The following is a 25,456-nucleotide window of genomic DNA, read 5'->3' on the forward strand; positions in this document are numbered from 1 at the left end:
AGGGCATGGAAGGAAGAAGCAGTTGAGTACTCAGCAATGAAATGCTACAGGAGTCTGCTTGGTTGGTTTGGATTCCTCTACAGTAACACCAGGCAATGCCTGGCGGGGGGCATGCTCTCAAGGTTGGTGGAATTTTCGTCCAAAGAATGTTGGGCAGCAGATGGTTGGCCTGTCAGTCTCTGGAAAACTTTGAATGATGGTCCCAGTGTGATCAGGACTCCCAAATCTCTGGCTGGTGACATAGGGTATCCAGTGTCTGCCCAGGACTCTACAGTCTGTCACCCCTGCCCCTGCCAACTTGTATTATACAGTTATGCAGTTTCCTATTGACAATTATTTGTCCTCTGTCTCCGGGCATGGCATGACTGACTGTAACCTGCCATGAAATCAAACTGATGCCCTGGCTCATGCTCAAGGGTCAGATAACTCTAACATAGAGAGATTTCTGCGAGACACACAGGCCTGCCTCTCTGCTCAGGTGTGGCTTTGTCATTGTTCTCAAGTCATCTACTTGCTCTGAAAAAATTCCCAAAGCCTGACCTGCCTCATCTCTCCAAAGGCGGGTAGAATGGATGATAGGAAATGTAGGTCGGTGTGCTGCAGTGCCACCCAGAATGGAGTGGGAGCTCAACAAACATGAGTAACTGGGTGGTGGTAGAGGGATGATTCTCCTTTTAAAAGAGCCCCAGCAAGCCTGCCCGGTTTCTTCCCAGCATGAATTACACCGGTGAAACCACTGGAAATGAACAGGGAAGACTTCAAGGGCTAGGGGTGGCAGCCCAGGGCTAATGGTCCTTGGCCTTGGTGTTTACCAGCAGTACAGAGGTGGGGGAGGACAGTTTGGGTGGTTTGTTTGGCCCCTATTCCTGTGGGTGAACCTCAGGTTTCTTTTGGTTCCCGCCAGCACATCCACTTTCTTTTACTGATCTGTACCCTCTGGGTGTCAGGCCCCAGCCTCCAGGGGACCCATTATGGCTGCCTGAATGATCTCAAGTTCCCCTTCCTCAGCCAGCTTTGTCCTCATGTTTCCAGACTTTTCAAAGCACTTTCAAAGACACTATCTCGTGCTGTCCATTTTAACTGACACAACATTGGGATTTTTTAAAAACTTATCAAGAAAACTATATATATGGCTCTCCCAGGGAAATAATAGAATTTTTGAAAACAGAAAGAAAAGTCTTTGAGGGGGGAAAAATGCAGAGTTTTAAAAGTAAAAAAACGAAGAAGTCCCCGAAGACCGAAGACCGCTTCTGTCCTGCTGTCCAGCCAACCCACATTGTTTGGTTAGGACAGACTGGGTTAGCATTTTAACAGCAGGGGGCGCCAGAGGCTACATTATGTAGATCCGTTGCCCTGGCTGAGAAATTCTTTGACTTTGGTTGCTTTATTCTTGTCCTTTCTGTCACCTCATGAAGAAGCATGAAGAACGCAGTCATGGGGCTGGTGGGCAGGAGTAGGTAAGGTGAGCCTAGTGTCAAAGGGTAGCTGCTGCTATGGGGCGTGGAACTGGGAATTTTGAGCAGAGTGCTGGGAGTACTTGGTGGGCCTGAGGATTTCCAGGCATCACTAGCAATAATTCTGAGAACCAAGTCAGTGCCAGGGACCGGCTGTGGTGGAGCTGCCTTGTGTGTTTATATTGCCTGAGAAAGGCCCCTCCCACTAGTACCCCTAAACTGCACCCTCATCTTTGGGTGTATGGACATCTTGAGCTCCATAGCTCAGCTGAGCCTTCCAAGGCTGAGTTGGGGTGGAGAGTGGTCTGTGCTGTCCCTCCTTCCGGGCCAGTGACCAGACCATGGATTTCTCTGCTTGGTTTCATTCGGAAAGTTTTGTGTGCGTGCAAACGTGTGCGCGTGTGTGTGTTTTAATGTACTTGAATTTTTAGAGAAGTTTTAGGTTTGCAGCAAAATTGAGGGCAGGGTACAGAGATTTCCCATATATCCCCACCTCACACACACAGTCTCCCACACTTTCTGCATCCCCCACAAGAACAGTACGTTTATTACAGTCCGTGGACTTACACTGACCCATTGTTATCACTCGGTTTACATTAGGGTTCTCTCATGATGTTGTACGTCCCATGATTTTGGAGAAATGTATAATGCCCCGTATTCACCATTATAGTGTCATACAGAATAATTTCACTGCCCTAAAAATCCTCTGTGCTCTGTTGCTCCCCCTCCCCCAACCACTGGCAACTACTGAGCCTCTTACAGTTTCTATGGTTTTTCTTTCCCAGAACATTGTATAGCTGGAATCATACAAAATGGAGGCTTTTCAGATTGGTTTCTCTCACTTAGCAATATGCATTTAAGGTTCTTTCATGTCTCTTCATAGTTCAACAGATAATTTCTATCTTGTGCTGAATAATTACTCCATTGTCTGGATGTAGCATAGTTTATTCATTCACCTGCTAATGGTCAAATTATTTGTTTCCAAGTTTTGGTGATTATGAATAGAAGAGGTGCTGTGGACCTCCACCTGTAGGTTTTCACATGAACATAAGTTTTCAAATCATTTGGCTAAATATCAAGAGTATGAGGGCTAGATTGTGTGGTAGAGTATGGAAGAAACTGCCAAACTCTTCCAAAGTGGCTGTACCATTTTGCATTCCCACCAGCAGTGAATGAGAGTTCCTGTTGCTTCATACATATCCTCACCAGCATTTGGTGTCAGTGTTTTGGATTTGAGCTATTCTTAGAAGTGCGTAGCAGTATCTTCATTGTCATTTTAATTTGCACTTCCCTCATGACATATAATGTTGAGCATTTTCTCCTACACTTGGATGCCATCTGTATATCTTTGGCGAAGTTTCTGCTTAGGCTTTTTGCCCATATTTGAATTGGATTGTTCATTTTCTTATTGTTGAGGCTTAAGAATTCTTTTTTTTTTCTTAAGATTTTATTTATTTATTCATGAGAAATACAGAGAATGAGAAGCAGAGACTTAGGCAGAGGGAGAAGCAGGCTCCCTGTGAGGAGTCTGTTATGGGACTCGAGCCTGGGATCGCAGGATCATGCCCTCAGTTGAAGGCAGACGCTCAACCACTGAGCCATCCAGGTGTCCTGAGGTTTAAGAATTCTTTTAATGTTTTGGATAACAGTCCTTTATCAGATGTGTCCTTTGCAAATAGTTTCTCTCAGTCTATGGCTTATCTTCTCATTCTCTTGACAATGTCTTTTAGGGAGCAGAAGTCTTTAATTTTAATGAAATCCAGCTTATCAGTTCTTTCTTTCAAATCGTGCCTTTGGGGTTGTACTTTAAAAGTCATCACCATACCTAAGGTCACCTAGATTTTCTTCTATCTTCTAGGAGTTTCATAGTTTTGAGTTTTATTTTTAGGTCTGTGAACAATTAGTTTTTGTGAAGAGTGTAAAGTCTTTGTCTAGATTTGTTTTTGTGGATGTCTAGATGTTTAGTACCATTTGTTGAAAAAAAAAATCTTTGCTCCCTTGTATTTCCTTTGCTCTTATGTTAAAGATCTGTTGTATAACTGTGGGGATCTCTTTCTGGCTCTCTATTCTGTTCCAGTGATCTATTTATCTACTCTTTCACCAATATATACTGTCTTAATTATTATACCTTTAGATTAAGTCTTGAAGTCATGTAGTCTCAATCCTCGAACTTTGCTCTTCTCAATATTGTATTGGCTCTTCTGGGTCTTTTCCTCTCCATATAAACTTTAGACTCAGTTTATCAATATCCACAAAATAACTTCATGGGATTTTTATTGAGAATGCCTTGAGAAGGCACTGAGATTTCCTACTCATGAACTTGGACTATTTCTCCATTTATTTAGTTCTTGTTTGATTTCTTTCATCAGAGTTTCATAGTTTTACTCATATTGACTTTGTACATATTTTGTTAGATTCATACCTAAGTATTTCATTTTTTAGGTGCTAATATAATATCATGTTTTAAATTTCAAATTCCACTTGATCATTGATGGTATATATGAAAATGATTGAGCTTTGTAGATTAGCCTTGTATCCTGCATCCTTGTTATAATTGCTTCTTAGTTTCAGAAAATTTCTGTAAATTCTCTGGGATTCTCTCTGACATAGACAACTGTGTCATCTGTGAATAAAGGGAGTTTTATTTCTTCCTTTCAATCAGTATATCTTTTATCTCCTTTTCTTGTCTTATTGCATTATCTAGTACTTCCAATACAATATTGAAAAGGGCTAGTGAGAGGGGATATTGTTGCCTTGTACTTAAAACTAGAAAGCTTCTAGTTTTTCCATGGGGAAGTATGATATTAGTTGTAGTTTTGTTGTAGATATTCTTTATTAAGAAATTTTTTCTGTATTTCTTGGTTGCTAAGAGATTTGATCATGAGTGGGTCTTGAATTTTGCCAAATGCTTTTTCTGCATCTATCAATAGGATTATGTGATTTTTTTCTTCTTTAGCTTGTTGCTCTGAAGGATTACATTAATTGATTTTCAGATGTTGAACTAGTTTTGCATACCTGAAATAAATCCTACTTATTTATGGTTTATATTTCTTTTTATGCATTATTGGATTCAATTTGCTAGTATGTTGAGGATTTTTACATCTATATTCATGAGAGATGTTGGGCTGTAGTTGTCTTTTCTTATAATGTCCCTTCTGTTTTCATCTTCTAGAAAATATTGTAGAGAATTGGTATAATTTCTAGTTTAAATAGTAAAATTCACTAGTCAACCCATCTGGGCCTGGTGCTGTTTTGGGAAATTATTAATTATTGACTTGATTGCTTTAATAGATATTGACCTTTTACATTATGTATTTATTTTGTGAGTTTTAGTAGTTTGTGTCTTTCAAGAATGGTTTTGAGGGATGCCTGGGTGGCTTGGCAGTTCAGTGTCTGCCTTTGGCTCAGCGCGTGATCCTGGAGTACTGGGACTGAGCCCCACATCGGGCTTCATTCATGGAGCCTGCTTCTCCCTCTGCCTCTCTCTCTCTCTCTGTCTCTCATGAATAAATAAATAAAATCTTTTTTAAAAAAGAATGGTTTTGAGGTATACTGCTAATTATGAGAAGTTGTGTTTTTACTTTCAATCAGTTCAAAATATTTCTAAATTTCTCTTGAGATTTCCTTTTTTACCCAGATGTTATTTATTAGTGTGTTATTTAATTTGCAAGCATTTGAATATTTTCTAACCATTTTCCTGTTTTTGATCACTAATTCCACTGTGGTCTGAGAGCAGACATTGTATGATGTTTTTTAAATTATTTTAAATTTGGTAACATTTGTTTTATGGCTAAGAATGTGATCTTGATAAATGTTCATGTAAGCTTGAGAAATATGTGTATTTTGCTGTTGAATGAAGTAGTGCTAGATATAGTAATCAGTTATACTTAGTTCATTGATAATGCTGTGACTTTGACTATGTCTTTATTGATTTTCTGCATTCTGGATCTGTCCGTTTCTGATAGAGGAATGTTAAAGTCTTTAACCACAATAGTAGACTCATCTATTTCCTCTTGCAGTTCTGTTTTTGCATCACATATTTTGATACTCTGCTGTTAGGTGCATGCACATTAAAGATTTAAAATCTTCTTTGAGAATCGAGCCCTTTGCTGTCTCTGATAACTTTCCTTACTCTAAAGTCTGCTCTGTCTATAATAATACATAGCTACTGCTGCTTTCTTTTAATTAGTGTTAGCACAGTATATATTTCTCCATGGATTTAATTCTAATCTACATGTGTCTTGTATCTAAAGTATGTTTTTTCTAGATTAAATATAATTGGGTCTATCCTGTTTTTTGATCCACTCTGACAATCTCTTTTAAGTGACGTACAGTTGACCCTTGAACAGCACAGGTTTGAGTTGCATAGGTCCACTTATGTGTGGATTTTTTTTTTACAGTACTGTGAATGTATTTTCCTTAGTATTTTCTCAATAGCATTTTCTTTTCTCTGGCTTTGTTGAAAGAATATAGCATATAGTACATTTTATATACAAAATATGTTTCACGAATTATTTATATTATCTGTAAGGCTTCCAGTCTACAGAAGGCCATTAGTAGTTAATGGGTGTAGTTTTGAGGAAGTTAAAGTTCTATTTGGATTTTTGGCTATGCAGAGGGTCAACATGCCTAACCCCTGTGTTTTCAGTGGTCAACTGTATTTAGCCCATTGACATTTAAAATGATTATTGATATAGTTGGACTAATAACTACCACTTTTTCTCCTGTTTTCCAGTTGATACACTTGTTCTGTGTTCCTATTTTCATTTTCCACTTTTTTCTACTTTTTGTATTTTCAGTTGAATATTTCATATGGTTCCATTTTCTCTCCTTTTTTAGCATACTAGTTACTCCTCTTTTTTTTTTTTTTTTACTTATGTTTGTGGTTGCCCTAGAGTTTACAATATACATTTACAATGAATCCAAATCAAGTAACATTCAGAATGGTCTATAGGTAATGCAAGTACATTATCATAACAAAATAATCATAATTTTTCCCATTCCTTGTATTGTGCTATCATTCACTTACCCATAAACACACATACCTATATACATATAAGTGTGCATACCTAAATATATCATTGCTATTGTTTTGAGGAACTGTTTTGAGAGCAATGAAGATTAAGGAAAATAAAAGCTTTTATTCTTTCTCCAATAGTCTTTCTTTATGTAGATCTGAGTTTCTCACTGATAGTTTTCCTTCTCCCTGAAGAGCTGCTTTTAACATTTCTTATGACACAAGTCTACCATCAATGAATTCCCTCAGTTTTTATTTGTCTGAAGGAGTCTTTATTTCTTCCTCACTTTTGAAGAATAATTTCACAGGGTCCAGAATTCTATGTTGGTGGGGGGTTTTCTCAATACTTTAAATATTTCACTCTGTTATCTTCTTGCTTGCATGGTTTCTGGGGATGAGTCAGATGCACTTCTTATCTTTGCTCCTCTGTAGGTCAAGGTGTTATTTCCTTCTGGCTTCTTTCAAGATTATTTTCATTTATCTTTGGTTTTTTGAAGTTTGTGTATGATAGGCCTAGGTGAAGTGTGTTATTGTGTTTTGTCTTTGTCATATATCCTGCTTGGTATTCTCTGAGCTTGCTGGATCTGTGGTTTGGTGTCTGACATTAATTTGAGGATATTCTCAGTCATTTTTGCTTTAATATTTCTTCTATTTCTCTCTCTCCTTCTTCTGGTGTTTCCATCACACACATGATACCCACAGTTCTTAGTCTGTTTCTTTAGTCTTTTCTTTCTCTTTGCTTCTCTGTTTTGGAAGTTTCTATTGATGTATCCTCAAACTCAGAGATTATTTCCTCACCTGTGTCATTCTACCAGTGGGACTAGCAATGGCATTCTTCATTTCGGTTACAATGTTTTGGATCTCTAGAATTTCCTTTTGATTCTTAGAATTTACATTTCTCTGCTTACATGGTGCATTGTTCTTACATGCTATCTACTTTATTGATGAGAGCCCTTAGTATATTAATCACAGCTGTTTTAAATTCTTGGTCTGAGAGGCTCCTGGGAGGCTCAGTCAGTTGAGCATCTGACTCTTAGTCTGAACTCAGCTCATGATCTCAGGATTGTGAGATCAAGCTCTGTGCTTAGTGCAGAGTCTGCCTCTCCCTCCCTTTTCCCCTCTGCCCCTCTGCTCCCTCTTTCTCTCTCACAAATAAGTTCTTTAAAAAGTAAATTAAAATAAATTTTTAAAACAGATAAATAAATTCCTGGTCTGATAATTCCAATATTCCTGCCCTGTTTCAATCTGGTTCTGATGCTTGTTCTGTCTCTTCAACCTGTGTGTGTTTGCCTTTTAGAATGTCTTCGAACTTTTTCTTGATAGCTGGGCATGATGTACTGGGTAAAAGGAATTGCAGGAAATAGGCCTTTAGTAATGTGTTGGTGAATGTGGGGGAGAGGGAAAACATTCTAGAGTCTTATGATTGGATCTCAGTCTTTCCATGAACCTGTGCCTCTGAACTATAAGCTTTTAAGTGTTACTCAAGGGGCTTTTTCCTCCCCACTTAGGTGGGACAGAATGACTGGAGTGGGCTGGAGTTGGGTACTTTTCTCCCTCCACATGGAAAGCTAGCTAGAAGGAACTGGGTTGGGTATTTCCCTTCTCCCACAGGGAAAGCTAAACAGGCTAGAGTAGGGTATTTTCCTACCCCTAGGGTCAGGTAGGATCTGATAAAACTACAATAGTTTAGGCTGCGGTAAAATAGTTTCTCCTAAAAGCAGGCCTTGTTAAGAACTGAGTATTCAGTGGTTCCTTTTCCCTCCCCTGGCAGAAACTTAAGGTAATATTTCCCCAATGTTCACTGTGAGAACCTGGTCAAACTCCTAGAAGCAAAATGGACAAAGTTGTGAGGGCCCCCTCTAATTGGGTCTGCTCAGGGTTTGGACTCAGCCTTGTCCACTTCGAGACTCCCATGTTTTGTCAATTTCAGTTCCAATTCCCCTGCCCTGGTGCTGGTTCCCACAGGGGTTGCTGCTGGGGAGTTTCTGCCTAGTGAGTTGTGGTTCATGGTAGCTGCCTGTCTGTCTTGGTCATTTTGGTGGCAGCAGTGTGCCCTGTGACCTTACTTCTCTGGTAGACCTGAGAAGAGTTTTTGATTTTTCAATTTGTTCAGCTTTGTATTTGTAAGGACCGAATGACGTTGTCTTAGTGCCTTACATGCTAGACTGGAAACCAGTTGATGTTTTTCACTTTTGATATCCTATACTGACAACTAAGTGATTGGGGGTGGGGGTGGGGAGAAGACTTTGAAGCATGACTTTTGTTCCTTTGAAATTGGATTTTTGATTTGAAAGGAACATTGGAGGTCACTTCGTTCAATGTCCTCATGTTGGGATCAGCATCTCAGTAGGCTCTACTGTGCATATTTCTCTCTTGGTAATACTCCCACATTTTAGCAAAGTAGTATGCACTGTATATATGCAACCCATTTGTGCTCAGGATCCAAATGGACTTTCTCCAAATAAACCAGTTAAGTTCTTTTATAGTCAGTGTTCTGCTCCCTAGAGGGAAATATAATGTGATATTTATCCATAAACAGTGGTTGTCTTTGGATGGTGGTTTGATGGATGCTTTTAGTTCTGTGTGATGAGATGATGGGTAGTTTTTATTTTTCTCTTTTCTGCATTTTCCAAATTCTATCAAATGAACATGTATTATTTGTACAATTAAAAAACAAAACAAGAAAATAAAGTTAATTAATTAAAAAAATAAAACAAGGTAACATTTTCGGTCATGAACATTGGAAGTCTCCTCTCCGTGTCTCCTTACAGTCTGCAAGATGAATGTTCACCGGCGCTGTGAGACCAACGTGGCCCCCAACTGTGGAGTGGACGCCAGAGGCATTGCCAAGGTTTTGGCTGATCTAGGCGTCACTCCAGACAAAATCACCAACAGTGGCCAGAGGAGGAAAAAGGTAACTGCCTATTTGGTGGTGTCTCCGGGGCTCTCCGTGCTGGCTTCCCAAGAGCCCCCCTGGAGTGAGGTTCTGAGATCCCTGGGTTTGAGACTGTACTCAAAACAGCATATGCTTAAAGGAAAGAAAAAAAAGTGGTCAAGCAGGTGACATTAAAGTCTCCTTTTGTTCCAGAAGTAGGGAGAAAACAAAGCAAATAGCAAATCTCAAGTGTCCTGTTCCTCAGGGGAACCTAATCTCTGAGATGAGGACTTTGGAGTTCTCTCTAGAAAAAGCACAGTTCTAGAAGAGGAAGTAGGTGTATCTGCATCCAGAACTAGCACGAAAGCAATGTTAGTGTTTGAACTTTGCCCCTGGCATCACCGTAATGAGGATACATGGATGATGAAGAGTTGGGACCACATTCTTTCCTAGGGAGCAGGCCAAGAAGATTTGTGGTAGTGCTGGCACTCAGCCGCCTAGAGGATATTGTTAATGCCCCACCACATGAAACATCTGGGCCTTTCTTTAGAGACCCAAAGTCTCCATGTCTCCATAGACCCATGTCTCTATCCATGTGACATTCTGAATGTCAGTAGGAAGAGGTCCATTGGCTAAGATGTTATTTTGGTAAGCCAGGGCCCGCAGATGTAAATGGAGCTAAAGGCATCCATAGCATTTCGTTTGAAGGTCCTCCTTGGCCTTGGCTTCCAGCCTAGAAAAATGTAAGAGTCTTCCAAAAAGTAAGTTATGAGAAAATCGGAACCATGTTAACTGGGCAAGAAATCCTGGTGGGGGTCGGGGGTAGGCAGTGACCCTCGTTTCCTAGTTTCAGGCATTCTCAAGCACTTACCAGAAAAGCAAGTCTGCCTTGGGGTGCTCTAGAATTTTGACTCCTAAATATTCTCCCTAGATCCTGCCCTGAAATATCTTCTGAAGAACTCTGTTTTCCTTCTCCTTTTAGAACTGTCCACCTTTTCCCTGGTGCATCTCAGGAGAGCTCTTTCCCCTGAATAGGGAGGTTTGGATTGTCTCCATCTCTTTAAACTCCTCTCTCTACCTTCCCAACAAGCAAAACTGTTTTGCAAGGGTTGGAAAAAAAGAATTCTCTCTCTCTGGTTGGAGTTAGCTATGAGATTTTGTGCTTCTGGTGGCTCTTAGCTCTGTAAATCCCACTAGTAGAAACAGGGCTTTAGTTATTGACCCAAGACATTGCAATTGTAAGCAGAATGTCAGCACCCAAGAATGCTAGGCCCCCACCAAAGAGGCAGGTTAAACAAACGCCCTGTGATGACAGTGTTGGACACACACATTTATGAGCTCTAGGGAGGGGCCTTTTCAGGAGAGATGGCTTTATTCCTTGCTAGAAGTAAATTGAGACAGAATCATTATTGTCATGAAACATTTAAGAGAAAATGCAATACACACCTGCCCTCTCTCTCCGACTTACATGGGCCATAATGCCAATAAGCAGACATCATCTGTCTGTTTTAGATTTGGGGGAACCTGGGGTAAGAGGCCAACATGGAGAAATTCAAGAGACAGAGTTAAGGACTAAAGGATTCTGATATTTTTATTGACGTATTGCTTCTGGTGCAAAAGCTGGAAAAAGCCACATGACCCAAGTAGTAGCTCAACTTCATGTGAGAGGAAGGGAAAGAAGTACCGTTGGTCAGAAAAGCTAAAAGGGCTTCTTTGCAAGAATGTTAGGCTTCCTAGGGTGTTGTCTTCATGTTGCCCCTTACAAGTACTCCATTGTCCAGAAAGGACGTGTGCAGACAAGATCAAGAGTAAAATAAAGCAAAAACTGTTCATGACCCACTTTAGTCCAAAACTCTGATTTTAGTGGGAATTTAAGATGGGTGTGCCAGCATCTGTGCCAGGAAATAGGCTTCCCTGGGGGGTGCTCTATTAAAATTTGCCAACCAATATCAATACATCTAAAAATATTTATTGAGCTCCTACTAAAGGTATCATTTTGTGCAAGGCACCAGGAGCAACACAAATACTGGATAGTCTTACCTTCAAAGAGACTATAGTCTACCTGAGAGCCCTACACAGTATCCACATGCAGATGCCATTAACTAAATACAGCTGAACAAGATGATGGATAAGTGCCCAACAGGTGTTAGAAACAAGTGTTGAGTTGCTTTGGGTGCCGTAACTTGCGTTGCTTGCGTAGGTGAGGGAGGTTTTTATGGAAGGGGGACAGTTGTGCTTTGCTTAGGTCGGTTGTGGTTGGATAGAATGAAAATGAAACAAACTGCATTCTCTCTCTCTCTCTCTCTCTCTCTAATTTTTGTTTCAGTTAGTTAACATTCAGTGTAATATTAGATTCTGGTGTATGATATAGAGACTCGCCGCTTCCATATAGCACCCGGTACAGTCCCCCTTTAACTGTCAAATGAAAGTGGAGTCTGCTTTCAGAATATCAGTTCAGCAGGTGCTGCTTCGCAGCCTGGACCCCTCCTACAGCCCTTGCTCCGCACAGCAGCCCCATGCTTCTGGTATCAGGGAAGCTCCCACCTCCCTTCTCACGTCTTCCCTCTTTCTCTCCCTCTCTCTAGCTCATTGCCGGCGCTGAGTCCCCGCAGCCCACTTCTGGAAGCTCGCCATCTGAGGAAGATCGATCCAAGTCAGCCCCCACCTCCCCTTGTGACCAGGGTGAGGCCCTCAGATCTGCTTTCCTCTGAGCAATGTCATCGGGAGCACTGAGGAGGTTGAGGCCTCTCTACCCAAGAATGGCCTTGTTAGCCAGAACGACGGCCCAGGAAGGGCTTCAGACACCCTCTCCTTACTCCTTAGCTGCTCTTTCTCTCTGCAAGGCTGTCTTGAGGGAGAGACTCTTAAATAGCTATTAAACCCTGACCAGGCCCCAGGGCAAGAGAGAAAGAGAGGTGATGATGTGGTTCTTTCTTTACCCTCACCTCTTTCCAGGGTTCCAAGTATAGGAAAGTGCCCCACAGCCTGCTCCCATACCTGTCATTCCATCCACTGTGCCACTCAGCTGCGTGCCACCACTCCCTTCCTTCCTGACTCTGATCATCACCCCAAAACCTGAGAGCAGGGCAAGGGTTGGGGGAGGGGGTCGCCTCCTGCTGTGGCCTATGGATAAGCAGGGACAGGAGCTCAGAGCCCAAGAACAGACTAAGAAGAGGGAGGAAGCCAGCTCTAGGCCTGACCCTTCCTAAAGCTCAGCTGAGGATGTGCCCTTCTTTCTTATAAGAATATGCTTAACGTAGTCAAAGTTACTGAATTCCGCAGGCATTCCAGAATGCTGAGTGGAGGCCAGCACATTGAAAACCTTCCCCTCTGATGACCAGACGTCCCTGGAGAGGGATGTGTGCTGCTTTTGCAGAGCAGGGATAACATAACCATCGTTGCATGCGTGACAGGAGTGCCCCTTTGTGTTCAGTATCTAAATCTTATGCTCACACCAACTCTGTCTCACTGCTCCATCCCTGTCCCTGTGTCACAGGGTGGGAATGGAAGATCAGAAAGTCCAAAAGTTCTGTCCATAGGCCTGGAACTAAGTCAGCGATGAGGGCGAGACCTTACCCCTTCTGGCTTTGGGAGCCCAGTCTCTGAATCAGCGCCGTCAGACCCTCCCTGAGGGTCATTGTGGTGACCCACTTCAGCTTACCCAGGAGTAAACAAAATAGCTGCAGGGCCACAGAGTAATTGGCCTGAGTCCCTCTTCTTACTGCTCTGATTAGATTTCTTCTCTGCCTCATTGCAAAAAAGATTGGACCCGTTCATAATCCAATGGTGTGATGCTGGGTCCTCCAAACTTGCAGGTATCATCCTGGAATCCACATGGATGTTTTCATGTGTAGTGCTGAGTCTTCCTTCGAGAACTTCAAGGAGACAGTGTTATATGGTAGACACCCCAGTGAGAGTGAGGTAGAATGTAGCTTCTAGGCCTGGCTCCTGCCTGGCATGCTGCCCAGACCTATTACCTGTGTGTCTCTGCTCAGCACACACACCAGTATTAGCCAGCAGTGGTGTGGGCACAGATAGACGCAAAGGCCCTCTAAGCAAGACACAGAATTGGTACAGCACCAAGATAATACACCGATTCTCTTCCTTCCCTTGTAAGAATACACAGAATGACTTTTTCTTCAAGCTTTGGAGTCCCTAAACGCCCAAGTTCTGTTTTCCCAAATACATTTAATAGTTTGCCTTGGAAACTGAGACTTTTAGCTGTTTGCTGAGACTAGAGTTTATACTCCATAGGGAATGAGTGATAGGAAATGGCTGAATTGGCAAGGGGAGAGCCTTGGACTCAGGAGCCTTCCTTACCCCTCCCTCCCCTCTGCCCCAGCAGATCTGAGAAAGATCTCCCTTCCTGGAGCGAGCTCTTATGGGCCTCGTCCTTCTGAAAAGAAGCTGAAGATCTCTTTATGTCAAGCAGCACCTGATTCTGATTCCCAAGGGTTAATGGATTGTGTTCCCCTTCTAGCATCCCAGTATTCATGAGCATCTCTTAAAATTGGATTATGCTTGTGGTGCCCAGTTCTGCGTTGAGGGGTGTGTGTCTTGGTGAATGAATAGCTAACAATAGAGCTTGCTCAAACAGGAAAGGTCAAGGGTCATCCAGTGTTATCACCGCCAGGTAGTTTAGGTCACATGCTCTGCAGGGGCACAAGACTGCCCCGTGGTTGTGAAATAGTACCGAGGAATCCCTGCCCCGTCTGAGATAAATTTGCAACATGTCACTCTCGGGAACTCATCTTGAGTTAATGATAAGCCCGTGGCTCATCTTGTTCAAGAACCTTGTGGGAGATGGGTATTAAAATAAATGCAACAATAGGGCCAAGTAAAATCCTTTAGAAGTTAAAGGCTTCCCAGTCTTTCGAAAGGCTTCTATACAGTTACATGACCAATGATTACCGTGATGACTATTCTTGATGAGTCATTGTTCTACTTTTCAAAGGGAACTCAAAGGGTGCCTGTTGTCTTTGAGACTCTGCAGGGTTCCAGAGAAGGTCAGCATTCCTGCACTACACCTAGAATAACAGAACAAGCCACTAGCCAAAGGGGGCTTTTAGAGAGAGGGCCGTGGGTTTCTGTGTAATCTGAAGGTGTTGGCTGGTGGGAGCTGTGTCCTCCTCCTCTTTGCATACCCAGACCCTGCCATATGTTAGGTGCCAATGGAAGCATGTAGAGCAAATGACGGACCGTGTGAAGGCCCACGCTGGATCTGTTGCTATGAAGAATCCAAAGCAGGCTGAGACCTCATGGTGGGGGTTAGGGGGGCGGTCTGAGTGCTGAGTCCTAGTGGGAAGGGATCTTGAGGGTATGCACTAATGTGAGATCTTGTCACCCTTGGCCCTAGAAATAAAAGAACTTGAAAACAACATCCGGAAGGCCTTGTCCTTTGACAACCGAGGGGAGGAACACAGGGCAGCAGCATGCGGCGATGGCCAGCTGGCGAGCCCCGGCGAGAATGGCGAAGTGCGGCAGGGTCAGGCCAAGCGCCTGGGTCTGGATGAGTTCACCTTCATCAAGGTGCTGGGCAAAGGCAGCTTTGGCAAGGTCTGTGGCGTGCGTGGGTACAACTGCTGACTTTCTCTGCCCCGTGGCGTTGCCTCATCTGTCTGATCTAAGATTAAGCTGTGAGCATTTCAGCCTGGTCTTGTCGTGGCTTCCTTCCTTGTTCGGTGGAAAAGGCCTGCAGCCACGCAGGTGGGAGCCTGGGATCTGCTGCTAATTAGCTGAAGGACTTCAAGGTAGTCACTTCAATTCTTTGGGACTCCAGTGTTCTCATTTGCCAAATGGGGACACAGGCATCAAGTGAGGTCTTGGGTTAAAAAAAAAAAAAAAGGAAGAAAGCCCTTGGGAAAGTTTAAATTGCTTTATGTATGCTTGGTATCCCGTTATCTGTGATAGTAGCACTTTATTTCTTCCCTTCTTCAGAGATCCATCTGAAATTCTGGCTTTAATTCATGACAGAGACTTTGAGAATGAACTCTGGAATCTGCCCTCCGTGAACTTAGAGCTCAAAACAAATCTGAGCATATATTATCTTGGAAGTTAAATGCTATTTAACTGACTTTTCTGGCACTTACTAAATGTTGTTTATCCTCCACACGTGGCAAGAAATGAGAGTAATCATCTCATGTCTTGGATCTTTCCCTTGGTACTGCTCTCCCTTCCCTTCCCCACATGGAGACGAGCAGAGCCGTATGAGGTATATGTGCCACATGTGGCCATGGGGCTTTCATGGTGACCAAGCAGCATGCCAATGGCACAGTGACGTGGGGATATAATCCCTGTTGATTTTAGAAAGAAGATGGAAGGGCAGAGGGCCCAGAATGCTGGCTATCATTTCAGCTGAGATCCCTGAATATTCCCTTGTGCTCTGCAAAGATTAGAGTCCCTGGGAGGTGCCTTTCCATGCCCTCCTCCGGGGCTCAGCAACTGGGCCCAGCGGCTCCCAAGTCATGTGCCCTCACATGTCCTGGACTCTGGAAAGCAGCAGGTTGCCCTTCAGCCAGCCACTCTGCTGCTCGCTGAACAGAATGGCTCTGGAAGCCTCCAGGGTGTGGGCCTGCCTCCCCCTGTCTCACCTGCCTCACCTGCCCCACCTGCCCCATCTCATCCTGAGATTGCGGTTGCAGGAAGGTAACTGGAGGAGCGTACCTAAATGCAGGTGCTGAAGCAATCACATTCTTCACAGACTGCGTAAATAAGAAACCGGCCCCAGTGCCCTGGTCCCAGGTGTAACCCCAGGTTGTGAGTGAGCTTAATTTTGAACAAGATTCAGGGGAAACAAGCAGGCTCAGGGTTTTCAGGTCTCCGTACTATGTGGGCAGGATGGGAACTTGGATGGTTCTGGAGCATATAGGTTGTTTCTTAAGAAAAATCACAGCCAATATTTGAGCCAGTTTTCAAGATTTTGCGTTACGTGTGGGCAATGAAACATCCTCAGTTAGTGCCCTGAATTCCCTCTTGAAGCTTCTGAGTTATTATTGCTCTTGAGCCCTGGCAGCTCACCCTGGAATACTGGGTGTAGGACTTGAGTGTTTAAAAGGAGAAAGACTTGTCATGTCATGGAGAAATTAGTACAAAAATATCAAATGATAGGAAAACTTGAAGATAATAGAACTGTGAGTTTGCTTTTTGTGGAAGGAATCACATTCCCAGCGACAACACTATAAAAGAACCACGAAGGCAAACGTGACAGATTTAGCTACATAAGGACAAGTGATCCTGTTTGCTATCGAACAGAAAATCATAAACCAGGCTTAGACAAAACTTTGCAGAAAGCAAAATGTGTCTTTATATACCAAACTCATACAAATTCATAGGGAAATAATATAAAACAGTAGGTAGAACTAGACAAAGTTGTCTTGCATATAAAACTGATGGTTCACACAAATACAATTTAAGGAAAATTTTTTTTAAAATTTCATTGCAAGTTAAACAGCATTGAGGTTATATTTCGCACCTGTTATATGAGCAAAAACATTTTTTAAGTGAAAACACCCAATGTGAGTACATTGCCATGAAACTAAAACATCTCTACATTCCTAGTGGCAGATTATATTTTACATCCATTTGAAAAAAATGTGCAAAATATTTAACCTTATAATCTACTTCTAAGACTTTCTAGCTTAAGGATATTTTCCAAAAAGAAAAAGAAAGAAAGGAAGAAAGGAAGAAATAATCACAAAAACAATCCAATTTATTTCTATAGCATTTAATAATCAGCTTTCGCTTAAGTGCCTAATATGAGTTAAATGGTTAAATAAATCATAATATGTTTACTTCAGTTGTGTGTAAGCAACCTTGATAATGATGCTGACAATGTAGATCTTATTAATCTTATCATCTTATTAATGTCAGTTAAATATTATTTGTGCAATACTATAATTGTATGACAAATATATGTGAACATATGAATTATTTAACAGATATGTGTTGAACTTTTTATTTTGCGGTGGCCCTTTGCTGGAGGTTAAACATAAATAAATGAGTTAGAGAAGCTGTATTAGGATGGATATTTTTTCTAAACATTTTTTAATGTTATCCTATTCAAAATGAAGGGGGAAAAAAGTTAGTTTTTAAAGCATTTGGTATTGACTTGTGTCTTTTCTTTTGATTCCACGTGTATATAGATTGATGGAGTGGTTTGGGTCCATTGCAGGTGATGTTGGCGGAGCTGAAAGGCAAAGATGAAGTGTATGCTGTGAAGGTCTTAAAGAAGGATGTCATCCTCCAGGATGATGACGTAGACTGCACGATGACAGAGAAGAGGATTTTGGCGCTGGCGCGGAAACACCCATACCTAACCCAACTCTATTGCTGCTTTCAGACCAAGGTATGTCTAGGAAGAAGCTGGTGGGCCGCCATCTTGGGCTAGTACTGTGTGATGTGATGGCATCTTGATAAAAATAAAATCAATTATATGCCCTCTAGATAGATCTTCTATATTCTTTTCTCATAGGCCTTGTAAAATGGAACAGATTTTACCCTTGAAAAGATCAGGCGTATTTGAACAGCATACTCTTTTTTTAATGGAATTTTCCATTCAAGGTTGTGCGTGTGGAGGGATGAAAGGGCACTAGAACTCTTTGCAGATGTAGCTGGACAAAACCAAATGGCTAAATCCAGTGTTTGCTCCTTGGAAAAACCAACAGGTGTCATCATTAGTCCTTGTTCTACTCCTAACTTTCTATCATTAGGCAAATCACTTAATGTTCTCTGTTGCCTTCAAATGAAAGGAGTCGAGGCCACCCTAACCACTCCTGACTTGTGTAATGTCACAGGAGGCAGAAGATGTGGACAAGTGATTACAATGCCCTGGCGAAATACAAATATGTGATTGTAAATTTACCATGTAGGAGCCTGGGAACCAGAAGGTGGCAGTAAAGAAACGAAAATAATCTGCAACTGCATTATGGAGTCTGACCTGTGAATATCATAATTGATTTTTTAAAACTTATTCTTAGTAAAGAAGAGAAATGCTAACATTCTTCATGAAGCTAAAGTCTTTTAGGATGCCTTATGGTGCCTGTAGTTCTTATCTTCCTTAGAAGGCATAGGCAACCTGACCTGAAACTTTCCTGTGCCCATCTGGAGCCCAGACAATGAAGGGTGCCATCATGGAGAGACAGTCCCTTGCCCCTTGGCATACTCCCACTTCTATGTCACTGCAATGACATCTTTCACTTTGAATTCAACAATTACTCATTTGGTCATTTGGCAAATTTTTATTTTATTATATTTAATTGAATTCTCCCCACGTACCAGGTGTGGAGTTACAGTGGTAAGCAAGGCCCAGTCTCTGACCTCAGGGAATTTACAGTCTCTGGTACGCTTCTCAAAGGGTATTTCTCTGAATCTTCATCACTTGAGAAACTCTAAGCATAAAAGACTCTGGCCCATAGTTTGGGAAATTGCAATCTGACCTCTTCTAGACTTTCTCAACATACACTTTCTTATTAAAGTCCTTGAGGAGAATTGCAATGGGGGGGGGGGGGCGGAGATTGCCTTTATTTAACTAGCATTTCCCAATTACTTTATCTTAAGCTCCACCCATACTACCACCTATTACACCCTGTGAAAGTGATCTAATGGCATTTTTCCTATCCCTCTGATCTCTCAGGAGAATAAGAAGTACCTTCTGAAAATCTGAATATCCCTTTTCCAAACAAGTACAGGACTCATTGGCAATCTTTTTTTTTTTTTTGGCATGTTTTATGTAATGCATAATATTTATAGGTCTGTGCATGTATGAGTACATACACAGAGCCCAGAATGAGAAAAGAGGATCAATCATATGATCAACGTTCTTCTTTCCATACTTTTTGCACCAATGAGAAAATCAGACTCAGAGGAGTCAAAGTCTTTTGCCCCTAAGACACTCTGTTTTAGCCAAGACGGACTTGGCATCTGGTCTCTGGAACTCCCAGTCCAGTGGAACCATGCTCTGATATCACACCCATACTCTCTCTTGCCTGACCCAGCACAGTGTCCCCTCTGGAGGGGGACCTTTTCCCCCCTATTCCCCTACCTCTAGCAGGTAGCCCTCTCTTTCACTATCTGAGGTGGTTTCCTGTGTAGGGATATACACTGGAGTTTTTTCTTTGGACACATTGCCAAGAGGTCCAATATCCTTGGGGAGCCACCATGGAGGGTCAGCTTTCCTACACCTCTTGGTGAATGAGTGTGGGAATGGAAGTCTTCCATGTCAGCAATGTTCTCTTTGGTGTATTATAGAACACCAAGGCTAAGGTTCCTAATTGTATGGCAGCTTTTGGAGCACAAAATGGTGTTGCGTAACACTGTGAATTTCCTTTATGATGGAGCCATAACAAAACTGACATGGAGATATTATATTAGGGTTTGGAGAGCTGGAGAGCAGGTTTGGGAGAGAAGGGATTTTAGTAGTTTAGAGATTCACTAACTCTTTTTCTCAGGCCAATATCAGCCACTGTTATAGGAGCACCTTTGCTCCACCTCCCATGCCACCATTTTTTGTAGAACCATAGGACACCCCACTTTAAACAACAGATGTATGTTCATCTAATTTTTCAAAAGTGAATCACATTTTAACCTTACCAAAGGGCTTTAACTTACTATGAAAGCAGTCTTATGAAATATCATTTTATAAAGCCCAAACTTCTAGAAAATGTGACTTATCTTATGACAAGCAGTCGTCATGGTTTTAAAGAGTCATTCACCTGACTGTGAGGTAGGTGCTGGCTCTGGGCTTATCAGCAAAAAGTGGAGGGGTTTGCTCCTTAAGTGATGGGGAGTTTATACTCCTTCTGTAAGTAAACGGCAGCAAACAGCATGGCATGGGGTGTTCAAACCAAGAGGACTCAGAGAAGGGATGCTCTTGGACTTTTGAGTGGGGTGAAAACTCAAGCCAGACTTTGAGGAGGGGAGGATTGGGTCAGTCTGGGCTGGGAATGGGAGCCAGGCTCAGTAGCCATAGCTCAGTCCTGCTTTAGTTTCATTTTTCCTGAAAAGAAAGGACAACTCCTGAGTTACCCTGAACCTGGTTTCAACTAAGACTGATACATGATTAAGGAATCTGAGATCCGTTTGCAATCCTATTAAGATTTCTTTGACTTTTATTTTATGACACACGAAGCAGCAATAATGCTAAGTCGGGTTTAATTATTTTTAGGTGAGCCTTTGTTTTTCAAGGTGTAGGAAGAAAGGGCCCCCATAGAAACATGCTTTGAGAACCTTCTGCTGGTTTGCACATAGCTTCTTCAGGCCATACACTACACAGGTTGCCTGATGGGACTTAGATGTGTGTGAAGTGGGGGTGCCATGTGACCACTGGCAATGACTGTGTAAACCTATTGGTCCCTGTCATGATGTCAAGTCATGAATTAGGTCTGGTCCCCACAGCCTGCTGAAGGTATGGTTCAAGGATGATTTGGCCTTTTCTGTGCCAGTACTACTTGCCATTGGTTCATGTACCCTGATCATTCTCTGAAGGATCTGGAAGGAAGAAAAGCAAATGATAGTGGCTGAACAACAGCAAGGAAGGAGAGGCAGTGGAGGGTGTTTGGGAGATGAAGAGGGAAATTCCTGCACCTATGGGATCAGATGATTGGTAGAGGGGATGGAAATACAGTTGACCCTCAGCCCACATGGGTTCGGGCTGGTCCATTTATATGTGGGTTATTTTTGAGAGAGTACAGGACTGTAAACATATCTTCTCTTCCTTACGGTTTTCTTAATGACATTTTCTTTCCTCTAGCTTACTTTATTATAAGAGTACAATATATAATAGAACCTATAAAATCTGTGTTAATGGACTATTGTTCTCAGTAAGGCTTCTGTTCAACAGTAGACGATAGGTAAAGCTTTGGGGGGAGTCAAAAGTTATATGGGGATTTTTGACCATGGGGCCTTGGTGCCCCATCTGCTACATTGTTCAAGAGTCTACTGGACTGTGAACCTGCTTCACTGGGCCAGGCACCCTGCCAGGCTCTACAGGTTATGGGCTTGGTCAAAGTCAGGGCTTAGGACAACGAGCAACTTCGGAAACTGCCTTTTCATGCTTCTCCCTCACCCGCAGAACACTAGGAATGGGAGAGCCACTGAGTGATGGGCTTGTTTTTGCTTTTTGTTTTTGTTTTTGTTTTTGTAGTTAAAGGAAATAAAATTCTCAGGCATTTTTAGATTCTGTGTGTGATCCCCATTGTGAAATCATTGTTTCCGACTGGCTCCCATAAAACTTGTCTTGAGTAATTTCATCCATGATTTTTTCTCTTTAAAAATATTAGTCTCTACCTCATCATCCCCATCCCCCACCATTTGGCATTTCCCGCCAGGCCTGGGAAGCTAGCTCCTGGAGGGCTGTGCCTCTCTCAGCTGCTATAAAGGAAACAGAGGGTGAACTCCTAGAGAATCTCCCTTGGCCAGCCTCCCTTGCTGCCCTGGGGGAAATGCAGAATGGAAAAATCCTTAAAAAGCAACTGGAGACATTTTTCAAATGAGTTTTAATAATCTGTGTGAGTGTGGGGCGAGAACTACAGAAATGGGGTGTTGGCAGTGTAGGGACAATTTATAGTTGCAAGGAGCTCTGACGTTTGTTTTGATCATTAACTCTGCAGGACAGCGAACACAAAAGCAAAAAACAAAGTGAAAAACGTGACCATTGGTCAATTTTTTTGAAGGAGATGACTATGTCAGATTAAGTCTAAAGGAGCTAAGAAACCATTGAATGAAATACTCCGCCTACTAGAGCCTGTCATCTGAAATAGCCCAGTGTGGAAGAGGCTGGAGGAGTTTTGACTGGATCTGGTGCCTCCCAAGAGTAGACTCACATGTTCAACACCATGAGTTGGTCTGTGGGTCAGGTGGCCACCTGGAAGTCAAGATGCTATCAAATCAAACTATTGGGAGGGATAAACTCTATCCTCTTGAGGAGGGGTGGTCTGCAGCCTATGGAGAGCTGGGGGGGGGGGATGAGAGAGAGCAGAGCAAGGGAGGGAGCAAGGGAGGGAGGCAGGGAGGGGAAGGAATGGAGAAGAGAGACAATGAAGAGTGTGGGGGGCGGGGGGGGGCGGGGTAGGATGTGTCTATGTGTGGACAGGCCGGGCATGCCCCAGCCAGTCAGAGGAGATAAGAGTTTCCATAATCCATCAGGGCTTCACAGAGGAGAAGGATCTGACTCAGGTCTTGAAGCACACCGGGATGCCTTCTGCCTGGCGAAACAAAAGGTTATAGCGTTCATGAATGTTCACGCGCCCCAGGATAGAGCAGTATGCGTGTTGGCTCTTAACCTACGATGCTGTTGCCTCTTTGCCTCTGAGGAAACCTTGCATGTGATAGGACGGTTGCTCTTCACAATACCTTCACTTATATCAGCCATTGCACGTGTTTCTAAACATGTCTCTGTGAGGCAAGTACGGTCACCATCTCTTCCAGGTGGGAAACGGAGGCCCAGCAAGGCCTTACCACTTGACTTTAATAGAATTTAGATTGGAATGGAGATTTCCCAGCAGCCTCTGTTCACACATTATGCTGTCCAAGCTCCTTCCTACTGTTCAGATTCTCTACCTCAGATAGCCTCGTCTCCAAACCCCTCTCCCCAGTCTCCATTTGCTATCACACACATGAGAAAGGGTTCATGGACGACAGCTCTGTTTTACTTGGACTCAGTGAGATTGGAATTAAAAAAAAAAAAAAAAAGTCCTCTCTAAGCTGGCAACAGTAGCAGGATCCATCAGACTATTTCTGGAAATGTGTCTGTTTTCTGGAAGTGCAAGAGAGAAGGGAGGAGAAACAGGACATGGGCTCAGGAATAACAGATCTTTCTCTACTTAAGTAATGTCCTGACAAACCCATCATAAGTTGAATATAATCCTAAGTCAAAAATGCAGTTAAGGGACGCCTGGGTGGCTCAGTGGTTAAGCATCTGCCTTTGGCTCAGGGTGTGAATCCGGGTATCGAGTCCCACATCAGGCTCCATGAGAGGAGCCTGCTTCTCCTTCTGCCTGTCTCTGCCTCACTCTCAATGTGTCTCTCATGAATAAATAAAATCTTTTAAAAAAGAAAGTGCATTTAATACACCTAACCTACCAAACATGATAGGTTAGCTAGCCCAGCCAACCTTAAATATGCTCAGAACACTCACTTTAGCCTGCGGTTGGGCAAAGTCATCTAACAGAAACCTATTTTACAATAAACTGGTGAATATCTCCTGTGGTTGACTGAATATTGTACTGAAGTGAAAAAGAGAATGGTTGTATGGCTACTGATTTGTTATAAGTACGTGGGTCGTTGGCCCTCGTGATCGTGTGGCTAACTGGGAACTGGGTGGGGCTCACTACCATTGCCTAGCTCCAAAGAGAGTGCCACGTACCACTAGCCTGGGAAAAGGTCAAAATTAGAAGTATGGTTTCTGCTGAATGTGTATTGCTTTCACATTATTGTAAATCAAAAAAGTCCTAAATTGAACCATCGGAAGTTAGGGACCATCTGTATATCCAGAATGGACTGGGGTAGGATGAGGTCCTCACACTTGTCCACCCGGCCATCACTTACTGAGCACCCACTGTGGGTGTCATGGTACCATGCTACCTGCTGAGGGAGTTAGTGGTAAACGAGGTAGTTAGGTTTCCTGGCCTCGTGGAACTTCTTGAAGCCTCACTGGAACGTGCTCATTACACCACAATGTGGAAAGTGCTGGCCTGCAGCTACTGCCCAGAACTCATTGCTTTGTTTTCTTTTCAGAAATTGTTGTCCTTGGCTTTTAAAAAATAATGTTTAACTTTTTTTTATCACAAAGGATTTTTGTTCACTGTAGAAAATTTGGAAAATCGAGTAAAGGTCAAGAAAATAAGAATGATTCTAATGACTAGTAACATTTTGATGTGTTTCGAGTTTAAAAGTACTTATCTGTTTATACATCTGTATTTACAAGCTTGGTGTCATACTCTATAGGATGAAGTTTTTTTTTACCGGGGGATACGGTGTAACTATTCCTGTTGTCACTAAAATATTCTTCGATCAAATGATTTCTAAGGTTTCTACAATATGTGAGGGCCTCTTGTAGAAAAATGCTGCATCTGGGGGTTGCAGGTTGCCAGTCCATGCTTGGCTTCTTGTGGAGCTAATGTTAGCAGTAAGTGGACCAGAATGCACTGCCCAGAAATGGCTTTGGTCTCTCTGCCACAGGACAGCCTCTTCCTATTTGTTTCCCTGTAACATAAACTTGAGTACAAATTGTAAATAATCTATTTGACACTGACATATGGCAGAACAGATTTATACTCCCTTGACACGTAGATACGTATAGATGTACATCTAGTGAATACTCATCACCATTAAGGAATAGACTTAGGCATTCTCCTGAACTATTTTCATATTCTTTTTTTTTTTTAGAGTGGGAGAGAAGGGGGTACGGCAAAGGGAGAGGGGCAGAGAGAATCTTAAGCAGGCTCCATGCCCGGTGTGGAGGCCAAAGTGGGGCTTGATCTCACAACCCTGAGATCATGAGCTGAGCCAAAATCCAGAGTCAGAGACTTAACAGACTGAGCCTCCCAGGCACCCCTATTTGCATATCCCTCTAAGCTGTAGGTTTTCAAGTCGGTTTTGTGGAGGTGCTATGTGTGTGCATGCATGTGAATATGCATCTGGATACACAGACCCTGGGTGTGCTGTGGCAAGAGGATCTTCACTCCCCCATTTTAAACTGCTTCACACATTAGTATTCCAAGAAAGATATTATCTGAAGAAAGAATTTCACTTAAAAAAAAAAAAAACCCACCATTTAAAACTGCTGTAACTTCCATGAGTCTGGAGGAAACCTTGATGATTTTTACCTACCCACATATAATCTGATGTGTATATACAGCAGCAGCGCCTGAAGGCTTCCATTACAAATGTCTTTCCATTGTTAAAACAGGCACATTCCTGAGATTTAGATAGAGATGGAATTTTTGGAAGCAGATTCTCTCTCGGATTCTCTGTGAGTGCTGTCTCTAAGTTGGTTGGATGATTAATAGAAGGGTTTGGAGAAAACAATACCTAGAAGCATGTGTATAAACCAGTTTGGCTCGCTGAGAAAGGTTTCCCACCAGAGAGAAGGATTGAGAGAGAGAGAGACAGTGA

At 42.5% G+C, this 25,456-nt stretch overlaps 1 protein-coding gene across 2 annotated transcripts in view; it reads left to right on the top strand.

Annotated features, from left to right (window-relative positions):
* PRKCE (protein kinase C epsilon) overlaps window positions 1–25,456 on the top strand; it is a 560,172-nt gene that overhangs the window by 322,622 nt on the left and 212,094 nt on the right. For both annotated transcript variants that reach the window (XM_055328672.1, XM_055328671.1), the window contains exons 7-10: window positions 9,243–9,385; window positions 11,932–12,028; window positions 14,703–14,902; window positions 17,517–17,690. In XM_055328672.1, the coding sequence (XP_055184647.1) occupies window positions 9,243–9,385; window positions 11,932–12,028; window positions 14,703–14,902; window positions 17,517–17,690 (614 nt within the window). The remainder of the gene's footprint in view (window positions 1–9,242; window positions 9,386–11,931; window positions 12,029–14,702; window positions 14,903–17,516; window positions 17,691–25,456) is intronic.

Source organism: Nyctereutes procyonoides, unplaced genomic scaffold (assembly GCF_905146905.1).
Source record: "Nyctereutes procyonoides isolate TBG_1078 unplaced genomic scaffold, NYPRO_anot_genome, whole genome shotgun sequence".
Taxonomy (NCBI): domain Eukaryota; kingdom Metazoa; phylum Chordata; class Mammalia; order Carnivora; family Canidae; genus Nyctereutes; species Nyctereutes procyonoides.